Below are 23516 nucleotides of genomic sequence, written 5' to 3' on the forward strand. Positions count from 1 at the left end.
GACATGCCATTGTTATACCTTGTGTTACCTTGATACTGGAACAATGTAATCTCCTGGGGGATGGGCATTTCATTTAGATAAGTGATAAACATGATGATGCAAGCCTTTCATCATACTCGGCCTTTAAGATAACCAGTGTTCTTACACACATGGATGGATGTGCTCTCATCTCTTCCACTCATGAATTTTATAATGGTATATTTATTATCTTATGGAGAATTTAGGCTGCCTAATAACTACTGAATTCATCTGCTATTTGTGTACATTGTTCTTCTAAAATATATTACTAAAATTAAAAATCATGTATTACACAATATTCATTGAAGGAACGAATATGGATTGATGCTTATTTGCTGATTAAACTCGACCTCAAACCCCTGTGGGAATTCTGAGTTGATATAGTAATCCAGTAATCCATTTTTGTTTTCCCATCCGAAGTCTGAATTAAAACTTCCCCAGCAACCCATCCTTTCCTCCATGTGGAGATTTAGGGGTTAGAGCAGGTTCTGAGCAAGACATGATCAACTGGATCTTTTACCATTTACTTCTATCAGTTATAATATATATGTATGTAATATACATATGAACCTATGTACCAACTCTCAGCACAAGTACATGTATAGGTGTAGTTGATATGAACAGTTAATAGATACATGAAGATGTTTTGCCTATTCACTGTAGTTAAGGGGATATGTCACATTATATTCAGTCCCCTCGAATGTATTTAGATCATTGAGTATTGTAACCGGTAAAATGATGTCTGTTGCCAGCGGATATCTGCTAAGCATGTGATCCGCTTACACCAGAAACATGGTAACCAGGAAGATATATGCTGGTGGTACTCTGTGACTAATGGGGTATCTTGCTGTAATGTCATTCTGTTACGAGAAGTATGTCAAAGTGTTAGCAAACAGCGCTTGCATGGACACATTCACCAGCTCGGCTGACCTTGGCTACTTGACAACTGATACGACATGACGAACTGTGCTATACGCTACTATAACAATGTCTGTCACATGGTAGTACTGACAAGGACTTTCCCAATCATTATAGGTACAAAGTGCATTTGCTCAAGGGCAAAGTCTAGAGTGCGTATGTGTGAACAAGTGAAAATGTGTTTGCACTTACAAATGTGGTTTTGAAGAAATAGATCTGAGGCCATTTCCTTGATGGTTTGAATAGGAGTGAAGTAGGGTGGTGACACTGCATAGGGTTAGGGGTGGGGGTTGGTGGACATGGTGGTGGGAGTGGAGGCCCTAAGTTGTATCCTGTACTAGTTACTGGGCCTAGCCTTTATCCACATATGGGACACTTTAATCCATGTGGAAAATGTTCACACTAAGGAAAGACATTCATGTCAGGTTTTTGAAACTGCTGTTGATGCAGGAACAATGTGTTTGTTTTTTCGTTCTTAAAATTTCATGATAGCATCTTGTAAATAATGAAACCTGGATCAGGGAAACTAGTACTGATATTATAAGCAGAGACTTGTGCTGTGGACTGACTGAGTTTGGTTTTACGCCGCTTTTAGCAATATTCCAGCAACATCACGGCGGGGAACACCAGAAATGGGCTTCACACATTGTACCCATGTGGGGATTCGAACCCGGGTCTTCGGCGTGACGAGCCAACGCTTCAACCACTAGGCTACCCCACCGCCCCCTGTGTTGTGGAGGGTATGATGGCAAGCATTCACCCCAACCCTGACCACTTACATGTTGCAAGCATAGAATACTGAGGAGTGTTTCCAATAGCCCATGGACCTTCTTTAACAGATCTAGAACAGGATAGGGGTGTGAATGAATTGTCTTCATCATTTTTGGTAGTGATTTAATACATAGTACTTCCCTAGTAGTCATGAACATTGATTATAAACAGAATCATAATTGTTATCATAATGGCAGTTGGAACAGTAAACAATGACACTGCTATGTGATGAGTCTGGTTGTGTTTATCTTGAAATGTTTATCTTAAGATAAACAACTTTCCAGTATGTATTCATTGACATGAGTGTAAGGTGCATCGTTCTCACAGCCTTGAAACATCAACAGACTCAGACAGTGTAACCTATTGAATGAGACCGCCAAACTAAGTGACCACTACAGGTTTGATAAGACAATCACCCATTGCCCCTTGTATGTGCTGTTACGATGTGTGTCAGTGTGATACCACGTTGTTGATACCACATCACCACATAGTACAATCTATAAGTGACTGAGATAAACTATTGAGCAATGTCACCTATGTGATAGCACGCTGACTAATTGTTTGTATACATTGTCAATGTTTAACAACAAACACAAAAACATACACACTGATTTTAATCAGTGGTTGCGATTAGTCATTTCAGTGTCACAAATATGGGTGTTTTTTGAGTTGAAGGGAATTTTACGGTTCTAATAAATCACTTCAAGTATTATAAAAAGAAACAAAATATAAAACTTTATACAATATCTAATTTGATTTACCTTGCTGTGTCATTTGTTGTAGAGTAGTATGTAAACAGTACTTTGTAAATGGTATTGGTGGTAAAAGGATCGTTGACCTTTGGATAACATATATCTATACAGCAGTACCCTTGTTAGCACTTAAAATGCAAAGATACGTACTGTATTATAGCAATTATTTCAGCTTTTGGGTTTTGAAGTAGATAGAACCCTTGCTCTTTTGCAGAATAATGACATCTTTTTAATGACTGAGGGGATAGGCTAAGTCCAGATAAAAATCAGGTTCATCAAACTGTAAAGTATGAAAGTTACCAAAACATGTTGTGACAAATGGCTTTTATATTTTGAGTACATGTTGAAGAAATAGAATCTACAAACGATGTCATGATATCATAGACTTTGATTCTCCAAGATCAAACTCCATTTCCATATCCAATCTCAGAAGGGGGAAGATTTGTGGTGTATCGGCCTCCGATTCTTGTGGTTACACACAAGAAAGAAGTCATCATGCTGATGAAACCATGACATTGTGCAAGCGGCAAGATCGCACACCCCCCCTAACCACATACTCCAATCTTGGTGACGCGATGACTTCAACACACTGTTATTGTCCTATGCAGATTAGATAGGGGACAATGATCAGAAATTGTGGTTTAACTAAAAATTGAGAAAATCCCAGATGGACCCAAAAATTGCTTTGTGGGGACTTGGTGGCTTTGTAAAGTCGTGGTCTTCTCCCAGAATTCCCTAGACGCGTGGTTGGTTAGCGTGGAGGTGGAAACATTTGCGATGTTGATCTTGGTCGCGACTACTGAGAGCGTCCGTCCCACATGCCACCAAGTCCTATCTAATTCTTCAACATTTTGTTTTCAACTGATTTAATTAGTGTCTCAGAGCATGAGGTGGCGCAGAATGAAATGTTTGAAAGACAAGTCTGCTCCTGATAACATTATGGGGATAACTGTTCTTTAATTGTGGATCGCTTGTTTCTAATTTTCATTGAAATGCTGAAAGGTTTAATTTTGTTTTCTGCCTAATAGTGCATGATTATGATAAAGTTCAACATGGACTTGATGACAAAGGAAGATGATTATATGATGTTGTGCCATAAAAAATGTTGTTTGTAAAAGGGAAGAAAGGAACATGAAGGATGTAATATTATAATCTGTGGTCCCGGGTTGTATAACTTTTGATGAAAAAATCCTAATGAAATTCTCAGAACTAATTACTAATATGGACTTTATACATAATCTGAAATTATCATGGCATGTTTACACCCAAAAATTGCCCACTTTTTATGTCTGGATTTAATATGTGAACGTTGCACCAGATGCTCATGTCTTATGGGTTTGTAGGAACATGTTCATTTTGATATTTTAAAGAATATTTTCTTAATGTGTCATATATGATGTTTCAGGTGCATTTGAAGTCCCAGTTTATCATGAACGGTGTATGTGTGGTGTGGCGAGGATGGATCGACCTTCAAAGACTTGATGGTATCGGGTGTTTAGAGTTCGACGACGATAGGGCAGAGGTACTCCCAGTCTTATAACACCTTTGATTTTATTCAGGTTTCCATTGATAAAAGAGACACCTTTATATGTGGAAAGATATACCTACGCATTCGTATTTTGCTGTCATTACAGTTGATCAGTAAAGTACATTGAGAGTGTTCAGTAACTGGTTAAGGTATTGTCGTATGCAAATCCCAATTAAACGCTAAATCAACAGACAGGTTGATGCTTCAGATGCAAGTAATTCTGTGAAGCATGTTTAATCATGAATTAAATCTGACAGCATTCTGTCCAAAGTGATTATGTTGTTGCTTAGTACAAATAGTTATAATCAGGATATTCTTAATTTTGTATATTTTTTTCACTGTTTTCATGCTCATTTTTGGAGTTTTAATTAAATAAAATGTTGCATTGTGTAGATGTTTATAAAACTCAATATCCCAGCAATTAGTTGCCTAATTAGGGGTAAACTGGACGAATATTTCAGTATAAATTGGATCCTGGCTGATAAGATTGCTATGTTGATGTTTTCCCCTTTAACTGATGAAGTGACATATTGCAATATGTGATGAGTGAAGAAAGGTAACCATCCACATGCTGTTTGGCCAGTAGACCTTACTTGTATCACAATATCAAGCCAAAGGCTTCATAAGTGACTGACATATGCCTCAACAATATCTGTGCCAGGGTGTCAAGAAGCCAAGATGGTGGCCAGAATTTGGAACTCTTCAGTTTTGGGAGATAGAAAAATCACATATAATTTGAACCATTCACCAGATTCAAATTCAGTGGAAGTGAGGGGCTGATTGAGTTGGTGCCTTGTGTACCAAGTTTCAGATATCACCAGAAACATTCAATCAGGTCATTGTGCACCTAGATTAGGTACATTAAGCACATAATGAGAAAACAATGCCAGTTTCCAAAAAATGACAGATGATTAATTATTTGAAGCACATTTGAAGTATTTTTCATTTTAAACAAAGAATCAAGTGTTAGTCCCTTCCAGGATCCTACTTAATCATCCCTGAGATCTCTTAAGACATTTTGGTTCTAAATATGGTCCAATTAACTTTGTACCAAGTTCTATGAGCAACTTATAGAAACTGTCAAAGAGCCATTTCAAGTAATCTTTGGGTGTAATTTGCTACAAAAGCAATAAAACTGCAGGTTGGCGCTCTTGGATAATTATGGTACATTTGTTCCCAAAGTGAGAAAAGTCTGTTTTTTTTTATTAAAGACTGTCTGCCAGGAAAGCCATAAAGTATTAGAGAGTCTGTCTGCAGGTCTGAGTAGCCTTACTGCAGACTTGACAGCTATCACCATTCAAAAACCACTGACATATGGCTTGTAAAATTTAAATTGCACAAAGAATTTTAATGTCAGGCTTTATGAGACATTATGTTCCACCATAAGCTAAACCAGGGTGCTTTCACATGTGACCTTTAGTGAATTTCACAAGAATTTTGGTCCCATTAGAATAATTTGAAATTCAGGGTTTAATAAAAGGGTAAGTCTTCTATCCATATGTGGTGATTGTAATTTCATAGTAGGACTTCTGCCAGTCAAATTAAGACTCAGGCACATTTATGGCTTGGAATTCTGTCAAAACATGTATAATTTGTTTTGCCACAAATTGGCCAGGAAATCTGTGAAATTTGAGTCAAAACTTTTCAATTTTCTAGCAAAAAGTGCAATATTGGAGATGAGGGAGAGTGATGGGTTTATTAGACCAATATGTGATCCAATAGTGCCAGCCCAAAGCCACAATTAGGGGTGACAATGTAGGGTGGGGGGGGAGACATGGGAAACAGCCTTCTCAAATAGGGGGTCATCATACCAATGTTCCCAATGATTGCATAGGGTTTGCTGTTGTCTGGGCCAAAAACAGATGGGTTGAGAGAGGGAAGGGGGTTAGGGTGTTGGGGAAAGACAGGTTGGCCAAATCAGGCCCCCCTCCCATCCCACTGCCCCTCCCTTCCTTCACTTCACATAGAAGCTTTTAATTAAGCCATATGTTGCGTTAAGAGGGTGTCACAGTAGCTCTAAGAGGGAAAAGATTGGTTGGGGTGGCTGGCAAGCCCTATGCTAGTGTTCCATGTATTACTGGGAAGTGCAGGGGCCCTTCTCCCCTTCTTCTTACTCAATTACTTGTGCATTTTGACCCTCACTCTCTGCCCATCTGCCACCCCTAGGCAGCTAACTGTCAAAGACAATGGAGACAAAGACTAGGAGAGGAAAAAGTGCAAGTCTTGCAGATGCCTCTTACTTGTCGGCAGGGCTTGCACATGCCTGCTACCCATGGCAGTCAGATGGCTGTCTTACCAAACACTGCTCATAAAATTCATAACTTGGGGCTGCCAAAACAAGAAAATTAAACTTTTCCCAGACAATGGGAACAAAAAGACAAAGAAAAAAATCAATAGCTGAGTGTGGAAGCTTGGTGTAGCTCAGCTGTCCACAAGTTTCCCACCTTTATGGATAGAGTCCTTATAATCTGTTTGGGCAAATGTTCCTCTAGCAACCATATGCAGCCAAGCTTTGGGGCCTGCACACTCATTATGCTACCTCGACCAATTAAAACTGGCTTTGTTAGTTCTCTAAGCAAGGCAGCTGATAATATTTTTTCTCATTTTTGGTCTATTCTTCGTTGCCACCCCTCAGCTTGGCATTGTGGAGACACTACCCCACTTTCAGCTGTCTTAACCTCACTTAATCACACAACCAACTTTGCTCATAATTTGCCAATTCCAGATTTGTTTAATTACATACAGTCGTGCAGGTGATGGCGCAGTTTCCAGGGAAAAAGGAAATCTGTGTAGACATGGGCTTGTAGATTGGCTGTGGAGCCACTGTTAGGATGTGTTGACAAGAGTCCCATACAGTTGACCCCTTGCTCTGTGAGTGTGGCTCTGATGACAGCTGCCTCTCCACTGATCACCTGACAAACCCTTACCAAAATCTGACACAAATTGCCCAAAATGACTAATAAACCCTTGATGAGATTTGAGAATGCACACACTTGATTGTATTGTCCTACTGACTGCATGCAGGTGACGACATCTCTGCTTCATTTGCAGGTTGAAGACGCAATACTGAGAGAGCAAATCGACCAATACAATCGCCGGTTGCGGGAGTTTGAGGAACGTCAGCGGCAGTACCGCCAAGACCAAGAGAGGCAGGCAGAGTCGGAGGCAGAGGTAGTTGAGGCTTTACTCTGTATATCTGAAGTGGGTAACCAAAAGTCACCCTCACGTCAAAACTCCTGACTGTGACCGAACCGCAAACATACATACACTGTTGTGATAGCCTAAGTTCTGGGAGAGCTGAAAAACTCCCTGTCCCTTTAAAACCCAACACAGACCCAGCCATGTGAAGTGCAGGTCCACAATCAGCCCAACAGGTCCTCATGACATCAGTGGTCACCTGTAGTAGGTTCTGAGAGGTATTGACGTATTGATTCGCTAGCCAGTGGCACTGACTTAACTGTGGGGTGTGAAGGAATTTAGGGTGTATCGGCCATAGCTTCCGTCCTATGACATAATGGCTAAGGAGGTATGGGTGTACTTGAGGCTGCAGACTTAACCCAACCAGGTAACAAGTCATAGGGGACATGCAGGCATGGCTTGTCGTCATTATTGTCCACCATACATGTATTGCCTACTTGTATTAATTAAGAGGGAAAAAAACCTGATTTCTCCTCAACAATGCCAGACTGTCCCTCATGAAAGATTGGCTTAGACTCCATAGAAGGAAGCAAAAGCCTATATGCTCATTGTGTGAGTACATCTGATGGTGATGAAACTTGCCACCAGTCTGATGTCCCCCAGGCCCTTCCAGTCTCTTATTGTTTTAGATTATGTTGTATTTTGTGTTTTTGTTTATTTTCTGTATGTGATATTGTGTTTGTATGCCAGTCTATATGCCAGTGCATGTGACTTGAGCTTGTGCAACCATGTTGTATCTGATTGTATTGCATGGCCATGCTTGTTTATTTGTATATTTTTGTTTTCTTTCATCAAACAGCTGTTGTTTGTGCATTCTTTTATTGATTTTGCTCATAAAAACAGCAAGTAAAGGTATTTCCTGTTTTTTTTACCCACGTTAGCATTTTATGAAAGTTTAACAGTCACTGAATAGTCTGTTAGATCAAACCAACCCTTGCTTCAGAAATTTATTTATGAACATATGTTGTTCAGGGAATTGTGTCTAGTCAAAGCGGCTTCAGAATCTGGAAGTTTGGACTGAAATGTTAATAAACAAACATGTGATCTAGTTATCTTTAAGAGATATATATTGGTTGTTCACTGTTAAAGATTAAACAGTTTATCCTTAGCCTTAATTTGTACATATGTAGAAACTTTCAACAGGTTTTAAACCTGATTTAGAGACTGTAATAGGACAAATGCTGCACTTGTTACACATTTCTGTTTATAATTAAAACAAATATGTTGTATGTTGGCTTTGTTTTGTTTATTTGTAGTTAGCCTTCTTCTTTTTGCATGTCTGTGAATACTTTGAGATCCTGTGAAGTGCCTTCACCTTCTGTAACCTCTTACACTGTCACCCAGGGCTCAGAAGCAACAAGCTTCAACTGCCTCTCAGCTTGTTAAAAAAATCAATAAGTTCTAACAGTAACTTAGAGTTACCTCCCCCTAGACTATCATCCATTGATTCAATTAGCCCCACATAACTACATAGGGACTCCCTCCATAGCTCAACTTTCACAGCTTTTCTGGAGGGAATTTTTCAACAGCAAGGCTGAAAGTTGAATTCCTGATCCCACATACAGCTGGATTGATGAATGCTTATGTTAAAACCTCTTTGTTTTCCTTGAAATGGGACATTTGGATTCTTTCATGTTAAAGAATTTATTAGCCATGGACAGACAGGTGTTCAAAAAGAGACTTTTGTTAGATGTGTGGCTGTGTGTTTTGTTAAGGGGCAAGCTGTAGAGTGTTCATACATTCTTGGTTTGGGGTTGTGTCTTTGGGGGTCTGTCTTTGTTTCTAACCAGTCCAGAAAAGTGGGTAGATTTGAGGAGGGCTGGTGAGGGGTTGGGGAAAGTGGGATGGTATGGGATTATGTTGTAGAGCTGGGGGGATTTGTTCAGCTTGAAGGGATGGGCAGGGGTGGGCTGTATTAGTGTTGAGGAAGATGACAAGGAATGGACTATTTGCTTCAGTTGGGGTAGAACACTTGTTGTTTAGGTATGTTAGTTGTATGGTATACTCAGGACCTGCTCCCCACCAACACTCAAGTATAAAGAAGTCTGTGGAATGTTTATAAATATCACACAATTTAATTTTACAACAAAGAAACACTCTTGCCAGTTTGTTGTTTTTCTTTAAAAGATTATTTGTTTAGAGTGACCTTTATAGGATGTCTTGACAAACTTGTATAATCTTATTTGCACAGTTTTGTGCATTAAGTAAATAGAGATCGAAACGTGTTGACATAATGCACTTTCATTTGGGACATAGAGGTCTTCAACAGGAATTGCTTCCAATGTCTTCTGTTGGAGATTTTCTAATGTTTGTGTTAGTGGGAGTGGCTATAGAATGTTTAAAAAAGTCCTCAAGTGGACTTGTTTTGGGGAATATCTTTAAAATTTAACAGAATAAGGATCTCCTATCTTTATTTAAGTAGGTTTGTGAAAATCTGCCTTTTCATTGTAACCAACATATGGTAGAGAAGTTAACATTTCACGGGTAAGTTTGCATTTCAAACTCTTTAGAAAATGTAGTTGCCTTTCTATCTTCAACTTTCAATATTTAAAAACTTGTAAAAATCTATGCATCAATGGTCTACCTAGCATTTTGAACAATTTTTTTCATCCAGAATTGATTACAGTACCAAAAGAATTTGTTAAAATATGAACCAAAAATCCAAAGAATTGGAGCATTTCTGATTGTTCCCTGTTTTGCTCGGCAGGAGAGACAAATGCTCGTTAGACCTCAGACTGGGGACTATTATCAAACACCCTCGTCGCAGAATGGATTCCCTCGCCACAGAACACAGAGGTCCGAGAAAGATTTTCGGATACATACAAAGTAAGAGGTTCTTCGAATCGCACTTTTTGTTTGGATTACTTGTGTCCTGTTTTGTGTACACAGTCATCATCCATGGTAGACCACTGATGCATCCTCATTGCTCCTTGTTCATCTCACTGTTTCTTTCCTTGTCTCTCTTATATTCATCCTGTTTATAACGTATTGACTTTTCTCTCAGGGATCATGTCTTCATGCGGTATGTAAAACTTACATTACAAGTTTATCTTTGGGTTTCTTACCCACTTGTTTCATTGGTAGTGACTGCTTCTGATGTGAAATACAATCTTGACATACTCGAATGTGTGATGCAAGGTAAATTCTTCATCATCATGGTGTGGATATATTAAATGTTTTGTGGGGAGATAGGCTAGGGTTCAAATTTGAAAGCCTCCATTTGCAGAAGCATGATTTATACTCCATGCAACTATCAAGGTTATTCTGCATTATGTTGATGTCTGATGTTTACATTTGAAAGGTTGTTTTATTTCAACCATTTTTTCTGTTTTTACTTTGTGTGTAGCCAGCCACCTCTGGAACACATTGGTATGGGGGGTGGGGTGGGATGGGGGGAATCAAAAGTGAAAGTATATTTATTTATATTTCCAGTGTCTTTGAACTTTCATGAGACCCGATCACAGAGGAAGTTATTATGACGCTTTCTAGTGGGACACAGAATGCATGACTTTGATAATGTCATAACAATAAATACATGGTGTATATACTACCCATTACAAGTAAGAGAACAGCCATTTCTAAAAGGAAACTATAATTAATCCGTTATTTTTGGATATGTTTGAAGCATGGCATGACATATTAACGGTGGCTATGTTAAAGAACTGGGCTTTCTCTGACTTGTGTGGAGTAGTATGGACATTGTACGGCGTGAGTGAGTGAGTTAGTGTGTTTTTACGCCGCTTTTAGCAATATTCCAGCAATATCACAGCAGGGGACCCTGATGTTCGGAGTGATGAGCAAATGCTTTAACCACTAGGCTACCCCCCCACCCCTCACGTGTGTATGTCACACAGGAATGCAGTATAAGACAGGGCATATGTGTGGCCTTTGATGACAGTACCTTTCAGGAACAGATTTATTTAGACTATTTTCCACTTCAGTTGAACATTGAGGGACTGTTGATAGTTTAAGTACACTTTTGTGAAATATGTTCAAGTAGAGTCAACAAGGTATTTTAAATTGTAGGTAATCATTTGCCCAGTCAGTAATCAATATCATCAAACTGTTCAATGTGTTCATATATAATTTAGCGAAACAGAGCTACATAAATATTATCCAAGATTTTCTGCCTCAGCTCCCAGAGCAGTATACAAGCTAACCTACCTGTGGTGAACCTGGAGGTTAACGTTACTCTCTCTTGGAAACCACTGAAGGTTTAATCTGGCTAAATTATATATGTACACATTGTATGAGTGTATTAGCCAGCGTTTATTACCAACTTTGCAACTCTGAAACATTTAAACTTTGATTAACATACTTGAGTCAGAATGATGAAATATATCTTTACCCTTTTGTCAAGTAAAGTAGAGTCAGCTTGTCATGGGTTTGATTTTAATGTTATGTTTAATATTTGTGCAATCTGTGCCGAAAACCTTCAGTGGTTTCCAAGAGAGAGTAATGTTAACCTCCAGGTTCACCACAGGTAGGTTAGCTTGTATACTGCTCTGGGAGCTGAGGCAGAAAATCTTGGGTAATATTTATGTAGCTCTGTTTGGCTAAATTATATATCTACACATTATGATCAGTATCATTCTTATTACGAGCCAACAATTGTCTACTCATCATTTACACTAGATTTGGAGGCAAACCTAGGTGTTACTATTAGCTGAACTTACTGTACTGAAATCTTCCTAGACTTCGACTTAAGGCCAGTGGTTAAAGTTGCAACTGTTTCAAAATACTGTTAATCTTTAGTGACGCAGACGTACACAATAGATGTGTCCTGCTTGTTGTCCATCTTGTGCACATCAGCCTCCCCTACAGGGAAGCATTGAGATCCAGACTGGACGTCTTACCATATGTTTTCTCACGATCACCAACAATCTTACAAAAGTCTTACAGAGAGCCAGGCGTTCCAATGTGGCTAGTTATATCCCAGCTACCTGAATCAATATCATATTTGTCCAGAATCCACTGTTATGTAATCAGTATTGACCTCAGCTTGATAGTTACAAATATTTCTCTTGGCTGTTAACCTGGCTGATTACCTTGTTAAACAACCATCGTCAACAGGCATCCCAGTGAGACACATTTCACTGCTTCTAAAACATTCATTGGCTTGTCTTGATAGATATTTTTCATTCAATTCTGTTTTCAAAATCATCATGCTATTTTTTACCTGCATGCAATGGGAAACTAATTCCCATAATATGTTTAGTGTACATGTAATATGTCAGACATGACTGTTATCACTATCAAACATCATTCCTACAGTATGCATTGGTTTAAAACTACTTGGAACATACTTTGAAATTTATCCTGTATGCACTTACCTGGAATTCATCAATATTTTTTATGCAAGAATGACATCTATATATATTTATTTCTAATTCCTTCTGTGCATAAAAAACATAAGACGTGAAGTGTAATGAGGTGACTTTGTCAGGCCAGCCAGTCATAATTATATACCTACGTCATGTAGTATATTTCCAAATAGTCATCATCTGTCCATCAGTCCATCCGTTTGTCCAGTAGTCCATCCATCCATCCACCCATACCTCCCTCCCGTTCCTCGTGTGTGTTGAACATGACCCCTTGACCCTGTGCTTGGCTGCGCACACTCTTTGTGGCAGCTTTACCCTTGGCCCACGGTTGGCCACGCTTTCCCCAATTATCGCTACCCCTGGACCGTATCTAGCCGTTGGTCTTCATACTGGCTTCGTGGAATTGAGGCACGTGTTAGAGCAAAAGATTAATACACTGGAGACTGCCAGGGATTAATAGGGACGGGAAAACATCGTTTTTGAAATAACATACAGGGGTGGGCTGGCTCTGCTACGGACTTAGCATTGTGGGAGAGGTCTTGGCGTGCAGTAGTGCATTGTTGAGATTTGTAATTTGGTAAAGTTTGTATGAGAAAATAATTTTACATGTCAGAAATGGATGTGGGAACTATTTTTGACAGCTAGATAATGAAATGAGAAAATAGTTATCATAAAACAAAAGTTTTTTCTTTTCTTTTTTTGTGAGGGATACGAGATATTATTATCCTTTTGTGGAAACAATTACCAATGAATTGTAAAGAAAATGAGTGTTTGAAATTAATGGGGATGAGATTGTTAGAGAAATGTGAGTAAAATGGCAGCACCTGCCTATAGCTGGCTGATATCTGGAAAGCATAGCCGTGGTTTGATTAATGACTTAAAACACTGTGATTTTCCTGTAGCTGTACATGGTCATTACAATCGTGGTGCTTAATGGTGCCTTGTCATCATAGTGAAGCTGACTCACCCCCTGTGACGTTATGTCAAGGAGGTCGGGAGGGGGCCGATTGCCGACCAAGAGGGCTGGTCAAATCTGGCAAGGAAAGGTTTCAAAGAATGGACATTTCTGACAGTTTGTCCCTGATTGTAATCATGCTGTGTGTTTTGTCATTTAATAAGTGCTAATTTCTGACAAAGGCTTCAGCCAGACAGTCCTGATTACTAACAATTTGTAATGAAATTTTCATATGGTGGCTTCCTTAGTGTGAATTTTGGATGTTTTGTTTAGCGATTCATTTATCTAAATTGCCATGATCACTCGGAAAATTTGAAAGAATAGGAGGGGGTCTTTGCATTAAGTGTTTCAATTCTTCAACAATCCTGTTCCAGTGGTCGACAAACACATGGGAGAGAGTCCCCTTCAGTCTAAGTGGCAGTTGACTACCGAGGTTTTCATTTCAAACTATTCCCGACCAGGGCACATGGTTGCAAGCTAGGCTCAGTAGGGGGCTGGACAATTTACGGACAACAAAAAATAGAAAAATTGGAAACAAGTTCTTAAAGGCTTGTTGTGATGTATGAGCAGTGTTGGTTGCCCAGGTGTATTCCGTCCTATCAATAGCCGCTATAATTGCCCTGATTTTAAGAGGGGAGAAATTAGTAGAGGAAGCCTTGAGTCCACCTGTAAGGGCTGTGTACTATCCCACAATCAGGGTTGAGTCAGTTCTGTGGTGTCACAGCTCAACTCGCAGCCATTCATCCACACAATACAACGTTCGGTGGTAAATAACAGTTCTCCATCGGGAATGAGAAACAATCGTGAAGTAGCTGTAGAGGAAGAATACTTTTCCTGATCGAAAACAGGTCTACAACAAAACCATGCTTGCCTGTGAAGGGGGGATTGTTCCAGGAATAAAACCTTACAGTCATTCAGTAGAAAAGGCTACAACTCTCAGGCTTTACTCAAACAATGTCCATTTTCTGTAATCATCGATGTTTTCCTAGCATGAACAGCCTTGCATTGTGAGCATTCAGAAGCTATCATCATTGATTATGGAACACGAACAAGGATCATACTTCAGATGTTATGGTTCTTAGGTGAGGAAGGGATTAGTTTCAAAGTGTAAAGCTTGTTGACATCTCCAAATGAGTGTCTGTTTAAAGATGGTCCACTAGAGGATAGTGGAAGTATGATGGATGGATGGATCTGGGGCTATTATATAATATAACTAGAGGAAGATGGATAGATAGATAGATTTGCTTTATAAATATAAACATGCAAAAACATGTAGAAGATATTTACAGAGCAAAAAACAAACAAACTGTAAGATGGAAGTTTATTAGCGGACCTCACAAATATATATACTACTTAAATGAATTTAGAGAATGCTTGATTTTTCCTGACCATGATTAATTAATGATTTTCCAGCAAAAATCATCATGAAAGTGTAGACTCTGGCCCATGAAGGCCTGGGGTTTCGCTTTGTCACACCCGTGGAGGAAAAATCTGTTTGTTTTCTATCCGTTCTTGTGGCAGTTACAGTGTCTGCTCTAATTAATAGTGACCAGTGATGTCACGGGACAATGAACTCACGCTGTGAAGAAAAACTTGGATGATTACAAGCCTGTGCCTTGCTCTGTCACAACGTGTTACCTAATGGTGCCTTGAATTTATCACTGGCGACTCGCCCCAGATCTTCTGTCAAGATAGCCAGTATAAAAGATTGACATGTCAGAAGACTAGTTAATTACTGTGATTCGGAACTGACATTGTACTAGGGATACACTAGCTCTCTGGATGGGGATGGCATTTTACTAATTATATTCTTGCATACTGTGTGCAAAATGCAGAATATGTGTGGGGAACTTGTTATGTGAGTAAGACTAATGGATAAATTTCTTTAAATAAATAATAACATTTTGTAATTGATATTGGAAATAAAATCCCAAAATATAGCTATTTTTGTCTTCCTAGTTTGAACATATCAGATGGGAGTAATAGGAAATCCTAACTTGGTTATTGGCTAAAATTAGGTCACAAATGTGACGCCATGCATAGACTGCTGTGAACCAGTCTGTGATAGAGGAACTCTGTTATACTGGGCAACTAACAATTGGAGCAGTGAAATAACATGTTTGTTATTGTAAAATCATGTATGATAGAGAAATAAGGAGTCTCTGTTAGGATACGTGAAAACACAAGCCTTAAAAGACAAATGCAAATCTAATGTTCCACCTTAAGTCTGTCCCCTCATCTCTTCAGTCTGTGTAGTGTTATCAGTTGTTGTTGAAAGTCGTGGGTCAATGACACTATATCCATTCTTGATGTGGCTTGCGACAGGTTTGTGGCTGTTTGAAGTGCATTATGGGTGATACGAGTGGTTTCGGATTAAGAGATTTCGGTTATTTTTTTTTTTGTATGCCTTTTTTATGATGATAGGGGCTGAAGCCATGGTGGCTGAATATTGTGTTTGGTCCAATAACATAGCTTGTTTAGCGAGTACAAGATTGCCGGGTTTTGAATTGCAAGCAACTCTGGACTCCACGTCATCAGCACTTGTGATTTTCTGTCCTTGTCTTGTTTAAGAGATACACTCTGGCTGGACATAATAGCCTTGTCTTCCCTCAGTGAATAGAAGACCCAAAACGTTATCCCAAGTTGCGTGAAATGGATGTTTTCACTGCTCCCCCCAAGACCACATAATGGTAATTCCAGCCAACAACTGTCCATACCTAATCAAGGCCAGATGGTACGATGGCCTCTCGATGACCAAGGTTGTCTTTTTCCCATCTTCATAATTTCATGGCTTCCAATTTTCGTTATCAATCAAGGGGCGTTTGGGGTCAAATAAATCAGCAAAAAATGTCACGGGTTTGATTGTCTACGAGATAAGGGTCAGATGACCTTTCCTTTACGGTTTGGTGCCTGTATTGTGTCCAGTTTGTGAAAACAACCCTCCCACATGTCTGTCTTTTGACTGCCGACAGTGGGTCAGTGTGTGGAGAGGGACCAGTCATTATCTCTCTGTGATCATTTAGAAGGGGCGGACAAGAGGCTGAGCCAGCTATCTTTATATTGACCATTCTGGTCGTGGCTTATTAAGTTAGATGTCATGCAGGGGCGGATACAGCTTTTTGAGAAAGGGGGGTGCACACTATTGAGAAAAAAGGAGGAGTGCACACTTCATTTTCACCCGAGTTTCAATGGTCATTTAACAAACTTTCAGCACAAAGGGGGGGCACCCCCCTCTGGATCCACCTATATCATGGGTGAGGCCAATGTATTATTGGATGGTGAGAGATCCTAATTAACTAATGATCTGGAAGAGGAGTCTATGGGGGTTAATTACAACATGTGAAGTGTTTGATATTGGAGGTGAGTTTGGATTAAGGATAATTGAGGATGAAGGATCATCATTTGTTTGACATTATGTATGTATTTGTGGAATTAGCTTGAGTAGATGTGAGTTTCAAAAGCATACTGATCTGGGATTTTTAAAATGGAGTCTTTGGGAATGTTAGGCTAGGAAATAATTTGAAAATTTGAAAAAGATTGGATTAAACATACAGTTTCAAACATAAGATAGGACATTATGACTTCATTTTTAAATATAATATGGATATACCCAGACTATAATATTTCATTTATGACCAAATTACAATTTAAGTATAAATACTAAAAGGCAATCAGTCTGTTAAATAAAAAGTTAAATGCATAAATCACACTCATTAGTGTGATAAAAAATATGACATTACTTCATCACTGAAAGATCAGGGATTAAAATAAAAATGTTGCAAATTCTGTGACCTGGATGTTTGTTGACACAGAACATCTCTGTAGTATGATAGTCAGGGGTCACTAGTTTGAATAGTGCTTATACCCAGAGTGCCTCACCCCAAGGACTCGACTTACTGGAGCAGTACACGGTATTTAAAGAGCAGGTTTGTCCAGTGAGTTGCCTGGGGCGATCTGCCCAACTACCTGCTTGCGAGTGATTCTCTAGTCCATCATGTCGTCATCGACCACCTCAACACGCAGCTCAACTTTGCTTGTGGCTTTTACATTCACAAGGGGGGTTTGTGGCCGCAAACCGCAAACTTTTGTTCCCGCGACTGCCTAAGACGTATACAGATGAACACATGAAAAAGGGGATTTTATTCTTGAACAAGTGTGCATAATTTATTTGCGGCAGACTATGGTATGATGATGAGTCACTAGCTAGATTATGCTAGCAAGAAGCCACTGCAACTACCCTATTCTCATTAGAATATTTTGTGCATGGTTCACATATGAATGCTTTTTGAGACGTGGGCCCATCTTTTCTTTTGCCTCGTCCTCTGATGGCTTTTATTCAGATTCAATTAGAGCCGGGAGTGTAAATTGATTTAATGACTTGACACAGCGAGCTGAGTGATTGTGAGCAGGGCGAGATGTTACGTTTTGTGGACCAGGAGAAAGGGGAGAATACCCATATAGCAGAGCTTTGACATTCTACAAAGAGAGTTTAAAGCATGTTAACCTACAGGAACCGCGTCAATTGGCCGCGACAAGTTTAGATTTGGAGAGCCAAACCACAAGTCTTGAGGGCCTCAGTGGGCAGACGATAGGACACAATGTGTTGGTTAACTACAACTACGTATATTTACTTGCCACTTAAGGATAGAGTCTTGATTTAATTCTGATAATAGTTATAGAATCAATCAATCAGCCCCTCTGTATCTCTGTTGAGTGAGCGGGCGGGCGGGCGGGCAGGCAGACGGCCATATGATCGGGAAGGATAGGGTAGGTGAACGTGGAGAGGATGGATTGTGAAGGGCTTGGGCCGTGGGGCTCTCCTCGCACCAGATAATACCTTTGACAATAGTCACAACCAAGGATGAGGGCATCATCATTGTTGTAATTATTAGTTTCACAAATTACAGAAAACCTGTAGCTATGGGGAGCTTTCTTTTACTATTTAGAGTGAATCTTTCAGTCTGTCAAGGGTGTTTGTCATTTTTACTCCCTCTCCAGGGTCAGGTTGGGACAACATTTATATGTGCCTTTCACTCTGGCTATGTTACAACTCTGGGACGGAAGTGATCTCCGTGGACTGAAACTGGGGCTTGGTTGTACCCCATTGTAATTCACATCAAAATGACCAGTTTTAATCTAAATGGGTATTTAGGCATGCTGAATGTTTTATGGGATCGTAGTCTAATGTTAAGTGATGTATGCCCACAGAAGCAAATAGGGGAAGGCTTTTTGACACATAGATTAGTACTTTTCTTGTAATAAATTACACTGACAAAATTGCCAGCATTTAACAAAATAACTTGATATTTTTATTGCACAGTTGAAGACAGAGAAGCGTTTTGAGGTTGACAAACTGTCCCCTTATTTAGTAATTCAAGAAATACAAATATACAAATGTGATAGAAATGATCATTATTATTCAATTACATAAGTAGTTTTAGGCAAACGTTATGAAGGTATCATTATGAGTTTCATTAAGATGTGATTGATTATTTGCCAACAAATTCTTAAAAAACAAACAAAAAATGCAGTGCCTTCCATCCATAGAAGTAAGGTCAACTCTGGAGCAGTCAAGTGTGTACTAATGATAAAATATATAAGCACTGGATTATATGTAGATGATAAACAGCAGTGATCATATACAAGTCATAAAAACAGGAGCATGAAGTGTGATAAAAAAACAAGAGCTTTGATCTGTATACAAATGGTAGGAGGACAAACAGTGATGTGTGTGTGAATGCTGGGAATATAAGAACAGTCAAGTGTATGTAAATGATAAAAAATAGAGAGTACTGAACTGTATACGGATGATAGAAACTCTGAACTGGCTCAAAGGCAGTTGTTCCAGGATTCAATTATTGAAAGTGAACAGTCTGTGCTTTTCCAGAATGATATAAAAATCTCATTTGCTTTGAAGAACAAACCTGGATTAGGGTGCTTGTCCTGATATTATGGGATACCATGAAGCATAATGGCAGTGGTTTGCGAGTCTGTATATGGGACCTTTCATCACTCGGTTAATAGGTCATACTTTGTTTCCTGTGTATAGCCTTCATCAATATCCTTGGTCGGGAAGTTTTTATTTTCATTTTGTGACTGAAGCTTGCATGATATGAAAGCTGTTGGGCTCTTCCATTGTTGTTGATAACAAACACACAGAGGTATCTTGTTTCCTGTAACAAGCTATTAATGTGAGATTCAGTCTCATGTTGGGGGAATGCCATTAACTTAGTGAAAATTACACCAATCTCTCTTATTTCCTTTGTTCAAATATTACTTTTATGATGTTTGCCAACACAGTAATAATCATTATTGTACTTTCCACAAAGAAATCAGATTCGTATTTTCAAGTCTCCTCTTAGGTTGTGTTCACATTTCTTCATGCTACAATAAAGTCCGTGGCCCGGGTGAGGGTGGCTATAGAAAGGACCGGTTGGGAGTCATGTCAGGTGATCCCTGTACTGCCCACGATCTTTGTGGGTAGAGATTCACCCCTGGGGAGCCTGTTCATCAGTTTGGTCTATTACAGCGGCTAGAATGACCCCTAATTATGATAGATTTAATCAGACTGTGGCTTTTACATGATGCCACAATTTCTTAAAGAGCTGTGAGTGTTTAGCAAATGAGATTAAAAACACTTAGTGGCCAGGATTATTATCTTGTAAGTTTTGTACTTGGATTAGGTTCGAAGTTCGTAACAAATGAGTTTTTGAGCTTTCGGTCTTAGTCTGGGCGTGGAGGTCGGAGAGGTTTGTCACCTTGGCTTGTTCCCTGCACCTGCTAGTGGGGTGCTGAATAGAGAGGGGACGGCTCTCCCTAGAGAGGTGTGTGTTTGCCTTGTCCAACCTTACGACAGTTCACCACTTCCTTTTAATTAGGGTTAAAATTACTCTCCCTTTTGATCCCTACAGCCCTGGGAGATTTGAGGTTTTATTGTTGCGAGTAAATGTTATCTAGGATGAACATTGTGGAAGCCAATGAGTCAGGGCAGATTTCTAAAGAGTTCAATCAAATCAAAGGTTTTTCTCTAAACAAGTTATAAATTGTGAATTTCCAATGGAGTGTTTACAAATCTCATACATGTTTATCAGGAAATCTAATATTGAAATTGTGATTTCCAACAACCAGATTCTGTTAATGGAGTGAAAGCTTATCTGAGATCTTAAGGAGACAATACCTTTTTGATATAAAACCAGTTTGACTGCATTAACTGAATGGCTGATATTTGTGATAACTCCTCCATTGTAGGTTATAATCACGTCTTTCTTTGAATAAACAATACTTCGTGACAATTTCAATCAAATTCTCAGATGGACATCATAATTAAACTTGATTTTCCAGATTTTTTTGCAAATAATAATGAAGAATTTTCACCTCTATTTTGAGATAACAAGAATATTCCTAAAAATAATTACACAACTCTCATTGTTGGGATATATTGACTGGGCAAGCTCCACTGGAAACACACGTGAGTGGAGCTTTTCAATGGAGTGGAGTGTAAAGAAAGCTGCCACCCCAACACCCAAATGAAGCATTGACGTTGTGGGGACGAGGATGTGGTGGGGCTGGACCACTCAACCATATTTGTTTAATCTCAGGCATTACCGGACAGTGGGGGGGCGTAAGGGACAGGGTAGCAGTAGTGTGAACAAGTCCCGTGTTGAATGATGACTTCGGCCTCAGAGTCGTTGACTTGATATGGTTGAGTGGAGACACAGCCGGGTCCACGTGTTGACGAGAGTACAAGCAACACCAAACACACTTCTTCTTCGTCACTTCACTTGGTCGGCTTTGCGATCGTCATCTTTTGTTCAGCACGTGTGCGCCAGTCATACACTGTACTTATTCTCGTAGAGGACACGTCCCAACTCGTCCCCATTTTAATTTTTTTTTTTTAAAACCTCTTTCCACGTGGTAGGAGGTAGGGTTGGTATGAATTCTGTGTCATTGTCTGACAGGAGCGTTGCGCTGGGATGATGGATGACCTTTGACCCACTCAGGTGACCTTTTGTGGCGTAGCAGGGTACCCAACCTCCTCTGTTCCCCATCCCTGTCACACAGCTCTCCCACTTAGCAGCTTTTGTCTGAGCGAGGGTCTGGGATTAACAGTTAAAGCATCAGCGAGACCTGTGCCACAATTCAGTGATTTATAACCTTGGTTGGTAAACAGGTGACACTCTCTATCCTGTAATCTGGATCCATCATTGTTTTATAACGTTTTTTCATTAGGGCTGTCTTTTTCAAAGCAAAAACTGTACTAGATTTAGATTTACGCTCTTTCTTTCTTGTTTTTATGCCTGTATGCACCTGAGTTTGAGAGATTGATAAGGTTGTTTATCAGGTCCTGTGTTCTGTGATCGAAGGTTCACATGAAATAATGTCCATACCTTCGAGTCAAGAACGTTATAGGTTATGTTGAAGGGGAATGATTAACACTATTTTATCTGTCAGAGCACATGAAAGTCACATGATTAATTACAGTGATTTAAGTAAATTTTGATATAAATCATTCATCTTGCTTTATATTTGAAATTGCAAGAAAATTCCATTAGCCTTGTAATATTCTTTAAATGATTTTTGTATTGTCTTTATACTTATATTCATATCTCAATATTCTGAAGTAACTTCACCCCCAATTACAAATGTCATTTGTTTGAAACATGTTGCTAAAAGTTATTGCATTTTGTGGAGTGATATATTTACTAGAATACTAAGGATGATATATTTGCTAGAGAGGTACAGGATGTTTTTCAAAAAGAAAATGAAATAAAAATAGGTCTCATGTTGCCGAACCAGAAAGGAATAAAGAAATAACAAAAAAATTATGAGTAACCAAAAAGTGAATTTTTGTGGTTTAGTGTTGATTGACATCATGTATAAGATCAATAAATTAAACCACTAAATAATTTCATCATCAGATTTACACTAATCAAAGAAGTGAAAGTGCATCCACAATTGGAAGTCAGTGTGTAGCAGTACCCACCAGCCATATGAGATTAAGTAGAGTCATATGAACATATTGTTCTATCTGCTTATTAGTCTCATTATGTTATATTAGAAGCTGGAAAAATAATTGTATATGTACACATTTGTCAAACGTATTATACTTAAGTGTTGCTGTGTCATAACTGGTGAATATCACTACAAGGAGAGGGTACAGCATTTGTGTTGGTTTTGTTTGTTTGATATGTAAAATAATCAAAGCAAATCTACAACAGTTTGAGTGAAATGGAATACAGGACAAGAGAGTTGTTTTGTTGTCATGGTGATGTTCAATCCTGGCGTTGTGTTGGAGTGGACCAGTGTTTGTTTTGTCCCACCTGCTTTTCAAAGTAAATACGCAGTTTCTTCCTTTTGCCAAGTATTGTCTACAATCATACTATTCACTGTTTGCTTGTACAGATATTAAACTGAGAAGTCATAAGAGAGCAGTTTTTATTCTTTTGAACCAAGTGCAAAGCTGCATATGGACAGATTTTCATTTCTTTTATGGTAGAAATTCATTGAAAGACTTTTAAGGCTTGAAAATTAGCTGCTACTTTTTAAGGCAATTAACTCTATTTTGCATATTGTTAACATTTTTAGTAAATTGATAAAAAAAAATATAACAGGAATTTGATGCCATACTTTTAATTTTTTCGAGTATTTATTTGAACTTAGATGTGCTGTTACACCCCATCTGACAATGTTTATTGTACAATCCAGAAAAAATTAACAAAATAATGCCCACAAACGTAAGAAACCTGCATACTCGGGCTGAGACATATTCAGTGATTTCATTATGACCCTTGGTAAATCTTATACCGGCATATTGAAATTGGGGATAATTCTGTCAATTCTTGCGACAGTTTTCGTCGTGTGCATGGTATAGACGGCTTCAGTAGTTGTAAACAAACTTCTGTTGTCACTCCATGTCGTACACGATGTACCGGCTGCCAATTGCGACTCCTCTCAATAGGAAAAACTACGAGGAAACTTTTACTATGATTAAGTATGTGTTTGTTTAAGTCCATAATAGCTAGTCAAATATTTCCAGCAATGCTGACGGCCAT

General features: G+C 38.9%; 1 protein-coding gene across 2 annotated transcripts in view; it reads left to right on the top strand.

Annotated features, from left to right (window-relative positions):
* Positions 1-23516, top strand: part of LOC124267943 (core-binding factor subunit beta-like) — a 51442-nt gene that overhangs the window by 14550 nt on the left and 13376 nt on the right. The window contains exons 4-6 of one of the 2 annotated variants that reach the window (XM_046702937.1): positions 3865-3981; positions 7039-7158; positions 9893-10011. In XM_046702937.1, the coding sequence (XP_046558893.1) occupies positions 3865-3981; positions 7039-7158; positions 9893-10011 (356 nt within the window). The remainder of the gene's footprint in view (positions 1-3864; positions 3982-7038; positions 7159-9892; positions 10012-23516) is intronic. The other variant, XM_046702938.1, reaches the window with a different exon arrangement.

Source organism: Haliotis rubra, unplaced genomic scaffold, assembly GCF_003918875.1.
Source record: "Haliotis rubra isolate DU_JTF1 unplaced genomic scaffold, ASM391887v1 Scf135, whole genome shotgun sequence".
NCBI lineage: Eukaryota > Metazoa > Mollusca > Gastropoda > Lepetellida > Haliotidae > Haliotis > Haliotis rubra.